This window comes from Vipera ursinii, assembly GCF_947247035.1.
Source record: "Vipera ursinii genome assembly, chromosome: 10".
In the NCBI taxonomy this organism is placed as follows: domain Eukaryota; kingdom Metazoa; phylum Chordata; class Lepidosauria; order Squamata; family Viperidae; genus Vipera; species Vipera ursinii.
In genome coordinates this window covers 16,677,251-16,695,334 of record NC_139520.1, presented here as the reverse complement: position 1 = coordinate 16,695,334, position 18,084 = coordinate 16,677,251, and the positions used below count along the sequence as shown (strand labels likewise).

Genomic DNA, 18,084 nt, shown 5'->3' with positions numbered 1-18,084 from the left:
TTTTCCCTCCTCTTTTCCCCCTTCTTAAACGTTACTGGGGCAACTGGCCCGCCCCGCCCCTTCCCGGCGTCCATATCCCTTTAGCCAATCCCGGCGCTTATTATTTTTTTTTTTTAAATATTCAGCCTTAGTTTAAACCACGCCCCGGGCTCGCACGCTCCTTCGCTCGCGGACTAGAGGGGGCGCGGCTTGGCTTCCCCAACGGTTTCGGGTTTCTATTCGGCCTTTGAAAAAAAAAAAAACCGATCCCGAGACGGGATCAACGTACGCATGCGCGTTCCCTTCGTTGGCGGAGGGAGGCGTGCGTGTGTATGGGGGGGCGTTGGAAATAAGAGAAAGGAGACGGGTGATGGGAGTAAAGGAGGGGGGGGCGCTCTCGAGCGGCTGCTTTCTATTGGCTGCCGCGGGCGCGAGGGCCGCGTTCCAGGGAGGTGGGCGGGGCGGGCGAGCTCGCGCGCGCTCGGCTGCCGCTCTTCGCCTTCAGTCGGCGCGCCGCCACGGAGCTGGGCGGAAGCATGTCTGCCGGCCGGGCCAAAAAAGTGAAGATGGCCACCAAATCGTGCCCCGAGTGCGACCAGCAGGTGAGAGCCGCAGCGTTGTCCCGGCTCAGGGAAGCCGGCTGCCCAGGCGCTGCCGCTTCTCCCTTCCCCGCGGCTTTGGCCATCCTCCTGCCCGGGCAGCACACCTTGTCTCGTGCAGGTGTGTTGCCCGCGTGGTCTGGGCAGGTGGTGTGGAGAGGGGGAGGATGCCCGCTTCTTTTGCACCCCAGCCTGGGCGCTTATGGCTCGGCTCCCTTCTGTGAATACCTTGCCCAAAGCACTGCTTTCTGCCCTCCTCTTGCAAAGGCAGCCCACCTTCCACAGGTAAACGGCTGGCGCATGCAAAGCTGGGAGGCAAAGCCGAGTCAGGTTAAGCACAGGCTTTAAATCAGATTTTATTTTTTTATTATTATTTTTTTGACAGCTGGATGTTCTGGAAAAAGCTTAGCCCTTCCTGGCCCAGGCTTGTTAAGAGAGCTGGAGCACCTCTGGCATGCGCTGGGTTGGAGAAAGGTGCAAATCAATTGCCCTGGTTTTCAAGCCCTGCTCTGTAGTGTTTTGCAGAGTTTGGGGCAGAATAAATTTCTGGATAAAGGCCTCAGTGATGATCCCTCTAGGTGTGATCTAGAAAAAAAGGGGAAAAGGCTGCAAATGCCTGGGTGACATTAATTCTCCTTGATGGGTACTGTAAAAGGAGGACTTGCTTCCTAGGGAAATTATTTGCATGCTGATTTAGAAATTGCCCGTTGCATTAAGATTTGCATACAGGGCAGGAATTAGAAAATTGCTAGAGTAGCTGACAGTACGGTTTTAGACCAACTAAGGGCAGAGAGTCTTAAATATAGTTTTGCTTTTTGCGTTATTACCTTGCTTCCTGTAAATGTCCTCCCCAACCATGTTTTGTGGTATTAATGAGCTTTAGATCTGTTACCATCCCTGGAACAAAAATATGTCAGTTTTACAGTTATCAGCCTACTGTTAATGCATTGAGCTGGGAGGAAATCCCTTTTGTTTATACTGCTTTATGCAGATAAGCAATCTTCTGGTTTACCAGTTAGAGGCTGTTTTATTTAAAGCTTATATATGTTTTTAATCTGTGATCCACAAAAGCAAACTCAAGGTTTTATTTGTCGTGAAACAATGCAGAAAGGCATTTTGAGGAAATGAGAGTGCTGGAAAAATAGTTCTAATGAATCATTCTATGTACTTTTGTTTTAGTATAAGTAAATACTTGATGAGAGCCAGCTTGGTGTAATTGTTAAGGCATCTGGCTATAAACCAGTGGGCACAAAGCCACTTGGGTGACCTTGGGCCAGTCACTTCCTCCTAGCCCTAGGAAGGAGGCAATGGCAAACCACCTCTAAAAATCATGCCAAGAAAATGGCCGAGACTTTTCCAACCGGTCCCCAGAAATCAACACAAAAAAGTATCTCTTTTTTGATGTTTAAAATGACACAGTTCTTTATTTTGATCTTTTAAAAGTAGGTTTATAAAACTTGGGAAGCTACTATGTAGCCAACCTAGTAAGAGTTTGACATTTTTATCTTTGTTTAAAAATATAATACAGCAACAGCTTCAGCTGAATAGTGTGATGTCCATGCATCTATATCAGCGGGTCTTCAAACTTGGCCCTTTTATGACTTGTGGACTTCAACTCCCAGAATTCCTCAGCCAGGCTGGAATTCTGGGAGTTGAAGTCCACAAGTCATAAAAGGGCCAAGTTTGAAGACCCCTCATCTATATTCTGTATTTCTATTTCCTCTTGCCATCAGGTTAGCTGATGGAGGGGGTGGGGGGTAGAGTACTTCAGTAAATAAGCCTTGATACTGCTGTGAGATTTTTCCAGCTGTTTTTTCTGTCCTTAATGGTTTTCCACGATAGGAGAAAAAAAAGATAGACAAAACCTTGTGAGAATTCAGGGTAGTTTTATATGGCAGATGATACAATATCTGGGCTGCCCTAAAATTCTGAGAACAAGGCTGTGCAAGCATAATACAAGGTAGTCCTCGACATACGACCACAATTGAGCCCCAAACTTCTGTTGTTAAGTGAGACATTTGTTAAGTGAATTTTGCCCCACTTTTACGACCTTTTCTTGCCACAGTTGTTAAGGGAATCACTGAGGCTGTTAAGTGAGTAAGATGGTTGTTAAGCGAATCTGGCTGCCCCCATTGACGTTGCTTATCAGAAGGGGATTATGTGACACACACACACACCCCGGGATGCTGCAACTGTCATAAGTATGAGTCAGTTGTCCAGTGGCTGAATTTTGATCACTCAACCATAGGGATGCTGTGGTGGTATTAAGTGTGACAAATGGTCACAAGCTAGTTGCTTTTTTCAGTGCCATTGTAACTTTGAGTGGTCACTAAATGAGCCGTTGCAGAATGAGGACTGCCCGTAGAAGCAGCTTCCTTTGGAAGCATCTTAGGTGTATTTGTGTTAATGGGGCAGCGTGATTGCAACATTTCTTTCCTAAAAGTTGGGTTGGCTGCCAGCATAGGTTGAATTTGAGTTTCAGCTGTTTGTGCCTTTTTACTGTTTGTGTTGTTTTTGTTTTGATATGCATGAGCTATTTGCTAAAGCTAGGCCCTCTTAAGCTCTTTCAGCTCTAGACTTCATCTAACAAGTTAATTTATTTTGTGTGTAAGTATTTCTACAGTGGCAGAATTTCTGGTAAGTTGGATGCTTTGTTGGAAATTCTGGGAAATTACAGCTCCTGGCAAGCCTGGAAACTGTAATTGTGAAATATTTGAAGGAAATTAGGTTGCCAGTGATGTAAAAACAAGAAATCTAACCCAGTGTTTGAATAGATAGATAGATAGATAGATAGATAGATAGATAGATAGATAGATCATAAAACAACAGCAACTGTATTGCAAACTTGTTTGCTGTGGTAAAGGTGAAGATTTTTTTGTACTTCAGGCACAACTGATCTGGTGTAACTTCTCGGTGTCGTGCGCTTTTTCTACCATATAGCAAATTATTCAGAAATTTCGGCTTTGATTAATGATGTGGTATTTCATGGCCCCTAAAGTCTCCGTTTTTGCTTATCCCCGTGAGAGGCTTTGCAGTTTAATTTGTTTTACAAGGCTCCTGCATCAAAAATGTTTATTTCTCATTCTGATTATAGTTGAACTTGAAACCTGATCCAGTCAGGCGCACTGAAATACTTCCCCTATGAGGGAAGATATTTGGAGTTGGAAAAAAAAAACTTTTATGTGGGGCTATATACCGGTAATCCTTTGCAGAGAGGAAATGGAAGGGAGAAACTTACTTCTGTAATAATGCTATCATGTGAGGAAATCCAATAAAGCTGAGTGCTTGGGAGACTCAGGCTAAATAAAGCGATATATTTCACTCATGGCATCATAGGCTGTGGCCTTTATTCTCCAAAGATACAATGATGGGTACCAATTGCAGCTTTAATAGGGAATTAAAATAAGGCTAAATGATTACAACTTACCCTATGACTAATAACCTCCTGACTTCCCACTTCCATGCACCAACAGTGATGATAAACAGCAATGAAAATATAATTTTTCCTTTAAGATCTCCCAATGCCAGACTGGGAAAAGTTAAAAATTATACACATATACTTACAATGTGCACATATTTGTGTAATTGTAAAACTGCTTTTTTTTTGCATTCTTGCCAGCTTGCTGCTTAATTATTCTACAGTGTGTTTGCTGTGTTTTGTTAATGGCCTAATGAAGAGCTAAAAACTGCACTGGGGAATCTAAAGGGCACCTTAAGATGAGGTGGAGATGATTGCTGTAATGTGCAATTTTTATTCTACGTGCAGCTTCATTTCTGCATTGGCGTCATCATTGGATAAGAGTGAAGCTGTTTTTATCACTGTCCTTTTAACAATTAGTAATACTGTGTGATGCGTAACATCCAATGCTATATATTGTTTCCCTTTAAAAAAATACTCTTATCTCTCTCCCCCCCATTTACTTAGTGTTGTTATTAGCATTTTTCAAAACATACAAAAATAAGTCATATCACTCTTTAAAAAAAAACAAACCCAAATTACAATTGATTAATACTTTATTAGAACCATCCAACATGTCAAAAAATGTTTTGGGGGTTTCCAGATGTTAAATGTAATGCAAAATGAAGGCAGGAGAAAAATTGGCAAAAAACTTCCAGGCCTGCCAGAACTACGGTACATCAGTCAAAGATTTAAGGTGGAGTCAGATTGCTGTTCTAGTGTGCTCTTCTAAGTGGCACCCAGGATTCAGTGCTAATGCTAACTTGGTCCAAATAAGTTTGATAAACAAAAATCAAGCCACACGAAGGCTTATTAATAAATAACATGGGTGAATTCAGCCAAAAAGTTCTGAAAAATTGGAGGCATACTCATTATATTGTGACACATTTTACTTGGACTATTACATAGTTCTCTGATGTTTAGTGATAAAAATACATTACCTTGTTAGGTTGTGTTTTTTTTTTGCACCCTTCCTGAAATATCATATCCTACACAATTCAGAGTATCAAAATACTGCAACACCTGAATTTTCTGTCCCAAAATCAGTCACCCTCCCTACAAATGCAGACCAGAATAATCTCTCATCTTGGAACAACATATTTCAACAAAGGCTGATCATCTTTACATCAAGGAATAACAGCCAACGCCACTGGACTTCATAGGAGGAAGAAACATGCCCTTGCTGATCAATTTAAGGTGTGAGATTTTGGAGCTCATGTGAAGTTGCAGTGACAGGGTGTGCTTGCATATGTACTAATCTTCAAGCTTGTGATACAGGAGAGCAAAGATTCATATATTCCCACCAAAATCAGAGAGCTTTTGTTCCTGAGAAAGCACAATTTGTATTGTTCTCATAAGATATTTACTTTTTTTTTTTTTTTGCTTTGCATGTGTATTTTTGTGATGTGTCTTCTTTTCTGCGTGGCTGTGTGTTTTGCAGACCTTTACCAAAGTTGATACGTTAAACTGGGCATGAAATAGTGTTTCAACCTAAACAAATTTGCCTTCTTTGGGGGTGTCTTGGATGATGACCAAAGAAAGCAAAATTGGAGAGCCTTCATTGTGGTATAAATGTGTCATGGAGGAGTTTTGTTTTATTTTAACCATTCCCCCCAAGGCCTTATTTTAGTGCTTTATAAGCTAATTCTTCTGAGCAGCTCATGCTGTTTTGGCCCACTGTTCTAAAAGCCTCAGAGGAGCTATTTATAGCTCTTGTGATGAAAACCTTTGGGGTGTTTTGTGTTTTTAATTTGTGAAATGTCCTATAATTGTTTCTTTTCTGAAACATCAGATCATAAGCAGCTCTACTGCTTAGGGAACCAGAATCAAAATATCGCTCCCAGGTCAGAGTAATTTTTAAGAAGGCCTGGGAGATGTTCAGTGTCAGATAAAAATAAATATATGAGCATTCTTTGTATTACATGAATATTAATATAAATTTCTTGGAATTGTACTGAACCACACCTTCAGAAAGAAGCCAGAAGCTGCTGTTAGACTATTTCTATATTTAATGTTAGTGTTATCTTATTCAGCAAAATAAAATCCTATGAAATAGGATTGTTCTTTAGCAAAAGAGACTGGAAATGTAAAAAGGCTTGGAGAACTTATGCTCTCTTCAGCAAAACAAACATACTAGCTCTCTTTAGTACTTAAAAATGCTCTTCTCCAAGGTGAAGCTATTCCCCCCAATTCCTGTAATAAAAAAATAATTTCAAAACCAGTACACTTTGATGTTAATTGGAAATGTGAAATTTAAATAAAGCAAATATAAAATGGCACTGACCTAAAATTACCATGGTGTAGGAGAGGCAGAAATCTCTCTGTGTTTGGATTCATACCCTAAAATTGTGGGTTTGTAATTTTTTTTTTAAAAAAAAGAAATCTTCCCGTTCATGTAAGCTAAATTGTAATTGATTCCAGAACCATTAACATCAAAGCTGCAAATTAAAAAGATAAACAAAAAGGATATCAAAGCCTCTTGGAGCAGAGCAAGTCAATGAAATCCTTGTTAACGCAACTTAAAAGGCAGCTGGAGGTTGATCTATTCACGAAAATGGCAGCTTTAGTTACTGACCAAGGAAAATGCCATTGGAAAAGCAAAATTTTGAATGCAATCCAGCATCTGTCCAGAAACAGCGGAACTGCTTAGACTGAATCGCTCTGTTCTCCATTGGAAGCTGCAACTGAAAATTTGTATGTACTGCATGATGGGGAAATTCACTCTGTTATGCTTTTCTAATATCTGACCGTGAGCTTTTTCAAGGAGGAGACGCATTCATCAATGCTGTGTCTCAGTTTGGATTTAAAATGGCACCCAAAGAGCATTGCAGCATCAATTGCCTTTCTACTATTTTTTTTTGTTCAGAAGAAATTATTTTTTAACAAAATGCAAATTTCAGTTTTAGGACTAGTTCTTCTGGAGTATCAACTTAATTAATTATCCTTAGTGCATAGTGAATGGCCTCCTTTGTTAATAGCAAGAAATTCCAGGGGGTGGGGGTGGGTGGGAATGCAAGCTGCACTAGAACAGTTATAATCTCTCATTCAAAGGCTGATCTGCATCAATGTATGGATTGTTTTAAGAACTGTGCTGCTGGCAGTGGCTGTAATATTGTCCGAAGCACCCAGAGGGAGAGTTTTTAAAAGGAATGTTGAATACCGTAGCATTTTTCTTTCCAGTCCAAATTTGTTTGTGTTACAACCTTTCACGTTGTGTTTGTTTTCCTAAAAAAAAAACTGATTTAATAACAATCCATTAAAGTTGGAACAGTAAAAAAACCCCAAACCTGTGGCAAATAATCCAGTGGGTTTGTATCGTAAAGCATGTCTTATTTAAAACACGTAATTAGTATCTAGTCCACTATGGTTGCTGGTGAGTAGGTCATCTGCAAGGATGTGAACTGCATACAAAAGTAATTTTGTTATTTTGCAGCTGATTTGCTGTCAAGGAGATAACCACGTTGTATGATGTCAGTGGATAATTTGCAGGCCCTGTCAGGTTCCTCCATTCAAAAGTGAATCAGTTGGAATTCAGTCTCCAATTTCCATAGACTGAAATGCAATAGCAACAGCACTTAGACTTATATACCGCTTTACACTGTGCTTTACAGCCCTCTCTAAGTGGTTTACACAGTTAGCCTATTGCCCCCAGTAATCTGGGTCCTCATTTTACTGACCTCAGAAGGATAGAAGGCCGAGTCAGCCATGAGCCGGCCAAGATCAAACTCCTGGCAGTGGGCAGAGTTAGCCTGCAATACTGCATTCTAAGCACTGGGAAGGAAGGAAGGAAGGAAGGAAGGAAGGAAGGAAGGAAGGAAGGAAGGAAGGAAGGAAGGAAGGAAGGAAGGAAGGAAAGAAACTTATATACTGCTTCATACTGCTTTCCATACTCTAAGCCAGACATGTCAAACACAAGGCCCGGGGGCCGGATCCGGCCCGCGAAGTGGTTTCATGTGGCCCGCGAAGCCATCCTGGAAACATTGAGGGAGCAGCCCCCACTGCCTTGGCCCTGGCCCAGAGACCCTCAGATCTGTCCCACTCCTGCCCAGGCCCCCATAGGCACCCTTGATGCGAACCATGGAGAGCTGGCCACGCCCACCCAGTAGGCCGTACGCACTCCAGCCATGCCCACCCAGTAGGCCACGCCCACCCTGGCCACACCCACCCGGCCCCCTGAGGGCAACCGCAATGCTGATGCGGCCCTCAATGAAATTGAGTTTGACACCCCTGCTCTAAGCGGTTTACAGAGTCAGCCTATTGCCCCCAACAATCTGGGTCCTCATTTTACCGACCTGGGAAGGATGGAAGGCTGAGTCAACCTTGAGCCGGTCAGGATTGAACTCCTGGCATTGGGCAGAGTCAGCCTGCAATCCTGCATTCTAACCACTGCACCCCCAGGGCTCTTAATGCAAAACAAAACTTCTCCATAAAGCAGATTTGTGTCAAAGCGAAGGGAGTCTGACTCGCTTCCAAGTTTTTCTTTTTTCTTACCCTTTTCATAAAAGGGGCTTTCTCTCCCCCCCCCCCCCCCGCAACCCCACAGAAGGAATATCCAGAGAAAGAACACGGGACTTAAGAGCTTTGTTAAGATTGTTAAGCGCATGATACACCTATCACCTGAGGACAAAGGGATTAAAACAAACTCTCGCCTTTCCTCTTCCTCGCCCTCCCCTTTTTCTTGTATTTTCCTAAGGTTCCTGTTGCATGCAAGTCCTGCCCATGTGGATATATATTTATCAGTCGGAAGCTCCTGAATGCAAAACGGTCCGAAAAGCTGCCTTCCTCTGCAGGTATTCCTTCTAATTCACTTTATGACCTCAAGTTTCTGTTGCTAAGTGAGAAGACTGTTAAGTGAGTTTTGCCCCATTTTACGTCCTTTCTTGACCCAGTCGTTCAGGAAATCGCCGTGGTTGTTAAGTTCCCCATTGACTTTGCTTGTCCGAAGGTCACAAAAGGGGGAATCAAATGACCCCGGGACGCGGCCACCGTCATCAGTATAAATCAGTTGCCAAGCGTCTGAATGTTGATCACGTGACCACGGGGGATGCCGGAACGGGTCGTTAAGTGTGGAAAAACGCCCTTGAAGTCATTTTTCTCAGTGCAGTTGTAACTTGGGTCACTAAATGAACGGTCGTTAAGTGGAAGACTTCCTGTATACTTCTCCTTCTTAAAGACCCTGCCATTCATTCATTTTGGAATCGGCAGCATTTGCGGGCTGTGGGCAAGGCGTCCGCCATCTTGTCAGTGTGGACAGACGGTCCTTCCCTCAGAGGCTGCGGGTTGAAATGTTGTTTTGTCCTAGAGAAAGTTAGTGGCATTGAAAAAAGAGACTTATGACCGTTTTTCACACGTGACCCCCTTTTGCGACCACCTATACTTGAAAGACTAGACCAGGGGTCGGCAACCTCGGCTCTTTTATGACTCGTGGACTTCAACTCCCAGAATTCCTGAGCCAGCATAGCTATGCTGGCTCAGGAATTCTGGGAGTTGAAGTCCACGAGTCATAAAAGAGCCGAGGTTGCCGACCCCTGGACTAGACATTCAAGCGTCCCGTGTCAAAAACAGGGATATTTTGTATTTTGATTTCAGATTAGAGCCATCATTCCTTGATTAACCTTCATACAGGTAATTCCCAGTTTAAGAACGAGTTCCATTCCCAAGACTGTCCTGTAGGCAAATTTGTATGCAAGCCGCAATTTTATTGCATAATATTGTATAAGCAGGATCGTGGCATTAACTTGAAACATTGTGCATTTAATTGGAATTTTGCTACAATACATTTCTTTCTTAAATATAAGTCATGCCTGAATTAGGGCATTCTTAACCCCAGACCTGCTGCATGCAAGTAGTCCTTGACTTACAACAGTTCATTTAGTGGCTATTCAGAGTTACAACGGCATTGAAAAAAGTGAGTTACGACCGTTTTTCACACTTACGACCATTGTAGGATTTCTTCCCCCCCCCCCCGGTCACGTGATCAGAATTCAGACACTTGGCAACTGACTCATATTTATGACAGTTGCAGTGTCCCAAGATCATGTGATCCCCTTTTACGACCTTCTGACAAGCAAAGTCAATGACAAGCAGATTCACTTAACCCTATGACTAACTTAACTGCGGTGATTCACTTAACAACTGTGGCAAGAAGGGTCGTAAAATGGGGCAAAACTCACTAAACAACCATCTCGCTTAGCAACACAGACTTTGGGCTCAACTGTGGTCGTAAGTCAAGAACTACCTTTATTATTTATTTATTTATTTATTTTATTACATTTATAATACCGCCCTTTCCCTGAGGACTCAGGGCGGTTTACAGGGAGTTAAAAATCAGCCATACAAAAGTTAAAAAACCAATTTAAAAAAGATTAAATGTGGTAGAATATCGTTCTTGTATCAGCGCTCAAGTTCAGAAATATTCTTTCTTCTTGGGCTTTGCTCGTTTTCATTTTTCCCTTAACCGCTTCTCTTTCTTCCCCATACATTCTTAAACAGTTTTGCTTCATTGGCTGTCTTCTTCCTTTCACTTTCCTGGTTTCTGTTTTTCCTCTTCTTCTTTTGTTTCTCTCCTTCGGGGCTGGGCAGTCTGGATTTCCTTGCAGGTTAACATTCTTCTGTTGGGAAAAACAAAAAAAAACCCCAACCTGCTTTAAAGTACCTTTTACGGAAAAACAAGTTTGTCCAACTTCCAAAATAAGGGAGAGTTTAGGGGTCGCTTGATTCGTGACGACGACGTTCTGCTTTTGCACCTGAAAGAAAGCCCGCAGGCTTGGTGTTCCAACTAATTGCCAAGCTAAAGGAGCGGAAGAGTAAATACAGGATGGAGCAAAGAACTCCGAACAGTTCCAGATCTGATAACGTGTGCGATGTGTGTGCTTTGAAAATGTCTCGCCACAGAAAGCAGAAGTGACGCTAAGAGAAGGCGCACGGAGAGGGTCAAAAGAGAGAAGATCAATCCAGCGGTAAATAAAGACTTGGAAAACAGAAAAAGATCCAGATCACACAGTCAATCAGATCACAGCAGAAGAGGAAGAGGACGGCCCAAGGCAGCCTCATCTAAAAAGCACGACGAAGAGAAAGGTACGAAAATTATTCTTTTTTTTTATAAGATAACCTCCATAGTTTTGTAAATTAGAAATTAGACTGGTCCCCGCTCTTTTGGAAGGCCCTGGCTTTGCCAGTGGGGAACCCAGAGTGGGATGGAGCCCATTAAATGGTCGATTTGAGTGTGTGTGGTCGCCGGATTAGGGATACCGGGGGATTATTATTGTGTTATTTTAATTTTACTTTTTATTATTTTATTTCTTTCTGTATCATGTTCTTCTTATCTGTAAGCCGCCTAGAGTCGTCGTGAGCAAGTGGGCGGTTATAGATAGAATAGATAAATAGATAGATAAAATAAGCTATGCTTAAAATAGGTAGTCTTCCAATATGTTCCTTTAAAAAAAAAGTTGGTCTAGTGTTGACCATGATGGCTGGTGGATGATGGGAGTGAAGGCAATGTACCCGGAAGGCAGTGGGTTGTCAGAGGCTATTACACTGCAGGTAGTCCTCAATTTAACGACCGTTTTGTGACCAAAGTTACAACGACAACTGAAAAAAGTCACTCATGGCCAGTTTTCACACTTCCAATCACTGCAACATCCCCGTGGTCATGCGATCAAAATTGGAGGGCTGGGCAACTGGCATGTAGTTATGACAGTTGCGCTGTCGTAGGTCACATGATCACTGTTTGTCAACCTTCCCAGCCTGCTTTCGACAAGCAAAGTCAATGGGGGAAGCCAGACTTGCTTAATGACTGCATGATTCATTTAACAACCGGAGAGATTTGCTTAACAACTGTGGTAAAGAAAAGGCCATAAAACTCTCTTAACAACTGCGTTGCTTAGCAAAAGATATTTTGGGCTGAATTGTGGTCCTAGGTCAGGGGTAGGCAACCTTGGCTCTTTCATGACTCGTGTCCTTCAGCTCCCAGAATTCCTGAGCCAGCATGGCTCAGCTTGGAAACCTCTCCCTTTCCCCTCAGCATGGCTGGCTCAAGAATTCTGGGAGTTGAAGTCCACGAGTCATAAAAGAGCCAAGGTTGCCTACCCCTGTCCTAGCTCAAGGACTTCCTGTATTTTTGAGATGAATGCCTCCAGACCTGGTTCTCACATTGGGCTAAGTCATTATTTAACCATGGCTTATGGAATAAGACTCAGTTGCCTTGCACAACAAGCAGCACTGTAAACCATCATTTGCATGCCACGGTCACTGAGTCGATAAGTCACTGTATTGTTTATCATGCCATTTGAACCCAATCTTAGAAAATATCAAATCCACTTTCAAGAAAGGTTTAAGCTTTTCCTAGAACTAGCAGTCAGTCCAACATAATTGGAAAACCAAATTAAATCTCTACCCAAATTATGCCACGGTGGCCCAGTGGCTAGACTGTAGTATTGCAGGCTGACTCACTGTCCACTGCCAGGCGTTCGATCCTGACCAGCTCGAGGTTGACTCGGCCTTCCATCCTTCGGAGGTCGGTAAAATGAGGATCCCGACTGTTGGGGGGCAAATGTGCTGACTCTGTAAATCACTTAGAGGGGTCTGCAAAGCACTGTGAAGCGTTATATAAGTCTTAGTGCTATTGCTACTCATGACTTCAGAATACAGAAAAATCACAAATTTCAAGCAATTTACTACGAAATTACTTTTCTAAAAGAAAAGGTACCCATATAACCTGGTGGAACCAGGATGACCCTGTTTTACGATTTTATTTACTGTATGTTCATAAACGCAATGTGACTTTTACTGGATACGACAGGGACCTCTTTGGCTTCTTCACCAAGCCTGGAGGCATCTGATGCACCCTGTTAGAACAAGTTGGATTCTTGCCTCGCTCAACAAGCTGCTGCTTGCATTAGCGTCCAGTGTAGTAAGAATTTATACCTGCATGCTCAGTACCTACCTATTTCCACTTCAAAGGCCAGGGCTTGATTCATGCAGCATCTTTTCTCCCCACAGAGAAACAAGAGAAAGAAGTAGACATGTACGCAAACCTCTCTGACGAAAAAGCATTTGTATTTTCTGTGGCCTTGGCAGAAATAAACCGAAAAATTATCAACCAGAGACTTATTCTTTGACGATGTGGTCGTGACCTCTGCATCCCATGCCGTTGAAGCCAGGTAGCGGATTCCAGATCTTCTGCCGCCTCTCAGGTGGTGAAAAGGCTGTTAACCTGCGTCAGTCGAGGTCGTTCGCTTTTTTTTTTCCTGGCTGAATCTCTGCTTCTCGTGATTGCTTTCGAAGCCGACCACTTGTCAAGAATCAAAAGGAGACCAGCTCTTTGCTTTGTGGAAGGGGCAGGCAGGGAAGTCCGAAGCAAAATCCTTTCACTCGGCAGAGACAGCTGGAAGGACCTCCGAGAGTTTTTTTTTTGCAGTGTCTTTAATTTAAAATGTTTTTTCACTGCAGATTTTTCAGTTACATTGAACTTCCTTTGTACATAGTCCACCTTAACCTGTACATAAATTGATATTCTGGTATTTTGCCCGAAATCCACAGATTGCGAAATCAATTGGTGGGTTAAGCTGAAATTATTATTATATAATACGTTATTGGTTTAAGCGTTGTTTCTGCGTTGGTCTAAACTTTTACCAAACGGATGGGTGAGACTGTAACCATAGAAACACGTGGGAATAAAATGTGTCAAACTCATTGGGATTGGGAGTAAGCAGGCATGTATTCCGCCGATAGGCTTTTATAAAAGCTTATTTTATACAGTCTTTGGTGTCTGGGGTTTTAAAATCCAGGCTTATTTTGGCAGGCACCAGCTCAACGAAAGCTGGTCTATAATTTCATATGGAAATTGTCTTCTAAATTTGTTTTGGATTAGCAGTGTTGAGACGCCTTCGTGTCATTTAAAAGAATTTGAATTAAGACATCACATTTTTGCAGTTGCAGTGAAATAATAAAGACTCTTTTACATATTTTTTTTTAGTTTTTACATCTATTAACTGAACTTTACATTTACGTTCCCAAACGCTGCTAAACTATGTTTGTATGAGATAAGAGACGCTCTCACGTTGGACCGTCTCAATAGCAATTCTGGTGTCGGACACAATGCAAATTCATTTTGATGTTTTGTTTTGATATTTAAATTGGGGCGTGTGTGTGTTTCCCTCAAGTCTTCTCCAGAAATAGTCAGAAATCAGATCATAGTTTGAAATAGGATCGCTCAAATCAGAGGCCCCTTTTCTGGAGTCTCTTTTTCCATTGTTGCAAGATGTGGAATTGCCCCAAATCTATTGATTTCTCACCTTGTGCAAATCTTGTCATGCAAATCTGGCTCTTGTCAGTACAGAGAGCTTTTACCCCCAAATTTGGTACCTAATTAACTTGTCTAATTCAGGGCTTTTCAACCAGTGGTACGGGGACCACCTGTGGTACATTGGCACCTGGCAGGTGGTACGTGACCATCCTAGAAAAGTGGTAGCGGGGGAAGGGAATGAGCTGAACGGGTGGCAGCACCGCACAAGCCTGAGCGAGAGACGGCTGGAGCTGCAGGGCTGTCAGGGCTCAGCGGAAGCGCCAGGATCAGTGCCGCTTTCCAGCTGATCAGCGCTTCGGGGTTGTCAGGGCTCAGTGGAAGCGCCAGGATCCAGCTGAGCCCTGAAGAAGAGCCGATCAGCTGGAACGTTGCAGCATCCCCAGGGTCTTGTGATTTACATTCAGATGCTTGGCAACTGATTCATATTTATGACGGTCACAGTGTCCCATGGTCATGTGAAGTGACCAAAACCTGCTGCAATCACCCAGCAGATGGGAATAAAAACCAAACACCCCCACCCCACCACCGCTGCCAATGCTCAACAGAAATGCTCACAACAATGAAAACCTCGGACAGGAGGAAGAGTGCCACCGGGTGGGCAGGCAGGTGTCTTGCTCGGCTGTGGCTTGGGGGGCACGTTTTTCAGTGCCATTGTAACTTCAAACAGTCACTAAACGTACTGTTGTAAGTCGAGGACTTCCTGTACTTCATCACTTTTTTCCCTTTTTTCTTTTTGGTCATCAAGTTTTTGACACCTTGCTAGGTGACTGGTGGTACTCGGATGTTGCCATATCCTAAAAGTGGTACAATGGGTGAAAAAGTTGAAAAGCCCTGGTCTAATTAACTTGTCAGGGCAGGGGTGAGAGGTGTGCCTGGTTTTGGCCTAGAAGAAGGACCCAGGGCCCTTGTGGATGTAGCTGCTATCCACCTTTACCTGCTTCAAATCCCTTTTATTGGGCGTACATACCCCTGTGACTAAGTGGGCCCAGTTAATGGTGCCAGGAGGTGTTTATACATGAAAAGAGAAAGCGCGCGCTACTCCAGAGCTGTTGACAACCACACCAAAAATAATGGAAAAAAATATTACAGAATATATGTACTGTTTCCCCCCCCTTCCATTCATGTTTTTTCTCTGCTGCCTCTAAATACATTGTTAGAAGTTAAAAGCTGCCCCCCCCCCCCGCTCTCCTTTTAGCCAGGTTAGGCTGATAAGGGAAATTTTTTATGTCCGTATTCCAGTTTGAGCTCCTCATAATCGATCCACACCTACGGAGGAATCCACATTGCCAAGCACACATCGACCGCACACAACTTCAGGACAACATCCGAACGTACAGGTAATCCTCGACTTACGACAGTTCATTTAATGACCGTTTGAAGTTAACAGCGGCACTGAAAAAAAAAGTGACTTAGGACCATTTTTTTCACACTTAATGACCAACCTCCCCGTGGACACATGATCAGAATTCAGACACTTGGCAACCGACTCCTATTTATGATGGTTGCAGTGTCCCCTGGGTCATGTGATCCCCGTTTGCGACCTTCCAACAAGAAAATTCAATGGGGGCAGCCAGATTCACTTAGCAGCCGTGTTACTAACTGAAATCACTGCAGTGATTCACTTAACACTTGTGGCGAGGAAGCTCGTAATATGGGGCAAACTTCGCTCAACAACTATCTCGCTTAGCAACAGAATTGTCGGGGTCGTAAGTGGAGGACTGCATGTACGCATGCAACACACACCTCGGGATCAAAGCCCAGGGTAGGAGCACCTGAATTGAATCTGCACATCTGAACATCAAAGCCCTCTTGTCATTATATATACCTTTATTGGCAAACCCCTAATGATGCAGGCTACCTCCAACCATGGTACGTGTTAAATGAATAAACTACTTCTAAGAATTTGCCATTTGTATTTATTCGTGGCCTGGCTTAGAAAACTGGAACAAGAAAATTCTAACAATATCTGTACACACAAACACACATAATATATGTATGCGCACGCACACATGTCAAATTTATTGGCTGGATGTATGCTGCCTTTATGTGCTCTTGTGGCAGCTGTTCCTATTTTTCCCAAATAAGGAAATGAATTAGAAAAAAATCCATATAGGGATGAAATAAACTTGTTGCTCTTAAATGTGGTTAAAGTAATCCTTCCCAGCTGGGGCCATGGTTTATATTACAAACACTGTGTAGAACTTATGTGGCTGTAGTTCCATTTTCCTACCTGTTTGAATGACTGACACACACACACACACACATCCCTGCCGCAATCCCATTGATTTTTCATGCCTTTGCTTTTAGTTCTTCCAAAGTATTCATTCAGAAGATTATTTTTTTAAAGCACATTTTTTGTTCTTAAGAACCTAAGGTTATGCTCTTTTAACTTCGGACTTTATACATTTTCCCCCAAGGGAAAGGAGTTGGCTCCAATTTCTTTGCTTATAAAGCTGAAATGTTGTATGATTCTTTATAACAGCTCCACATTCATGTAAAAAATTCTGACTTTATCCCTGAAGATTGAAAAATGTCTCTCTCTCCCCTAACCTGATTGGGGGAAAAATGGGATGAAAAAAAAAAGAAAGTGGTAAAATAGTGGTCCTTTGAAGTCAGAAGGAAAGAATATCCAAGCTTGATCTGCTACACGCCTTCAGAAAGTTCACAACAATGGGGGGGGGGTGGAGGGCAAAAAGCAGCCAACATCTTTCTTAGACATGTAGTCCTTGACTTACGACCGTCATCTAATCCACCATTTGGGTAAATGGTGATGATCTTAAAAGTGGGTCACCAAGTGAACACGTCCAATTTTTTTTGCAGCCTTTTTTGCAGCGATGGTTAAGCAAACCCTTTGTTCGCTTGGGGGGAGGGGCAGTTTTTGCCAAGTTGTGACTTCTGACCGGAAATGTCACAAATTGTCACTTGATCACCGGGTGCTGCGAAAGGCCCGGGTTGCCAAGCACCCAACATACGGTCACGTGACTGCGGGGGAGGGGGCAGATGTTGGAAATTTGAGTACAGGGTTCTAAGTCCCATTTTTGGCTTCCGTTGTAACTTTGGTCGCTACGTTGAGGACGAGCTGTAATCTGCCTTTATTTTTCTCAGGCGAGGCTAGCCCTGTTTGGATCAAGGAGAAGGGGACTGGAGGCTGAAACATGTAAAGAACAGTTGCTGGAATTGGGTATGCCTTGTCCCGGGGTAGGCAACCTCGGCTCTTTTATGACTCATGGACTTCAACTCCCAGAATTCCTGAGCCAGCTATGCTGGCTCAGGATTTCTGGGAGTTGAAGTCCATGAGTCATAAAAGAGCCGAGGTTGCCTACCCCGGGACTAGTCTAATGAAGAGAAGGACGAGGTGGGGGGGACATGATAGCAATGTTACAATAGCCAAGGGGCTGCCCCAAAGAAGAAGGAGTCAAGTTATTCTCCAAAGCACCTGAAGGCAGGACAAGAAGCAAGGGATGGAAACTAAGAAACTAAAGAAAAAAGCAACCTGGAACTAAGGAGAAATTTCCTGACAGAACAATTAATTATTATTATTATTATTTATTGAACTTATATATCGCCCTTCTCCCGTAGGACCCAGGGCAGTTCACAAGGCAATTAAAACAACATTACAATACAAAAAGTTAATAACAATTAAAATAGATTAAATTATCCTTGATTAAAAAATCTAAAACCCTTATAACTCTGATTAAAAACCCAATTACAATAAGTTAAAATCAGTGGAACAACCTGCCTCC

General features: G+C 42.8%; 1 protein-coding gene across 1 annotated transcript; it reads left to right on the top strand.

The window, feature by feature from the left end:
• Positions 1–500: 500 nt before the first annotated feature.
• LOC310644882 (UPF0547 protein C16orf87 homolog) lies at positions 501–13,626 on the top strand. Its single transcript, XM_083370210.1, has 4 exons — positions 501–581; positions 8,729–8,825; positions 10,930–11,112; positions 13,036–13,626. The coding sequence occupies exons 1-4, from the start codon at positions 516–518 to the stop codon at positions 13,152–13,154; spliced, it is 465 nt and encodes a 154-aa protein (XP_083226336.1). The 5' UTR covers positions 501–515; the 3' UTR covers positions 13,155–13,626.
• The last annotated feature ends 4,458 nt before the right edge of the window (positions 13,627–18,084 follow it).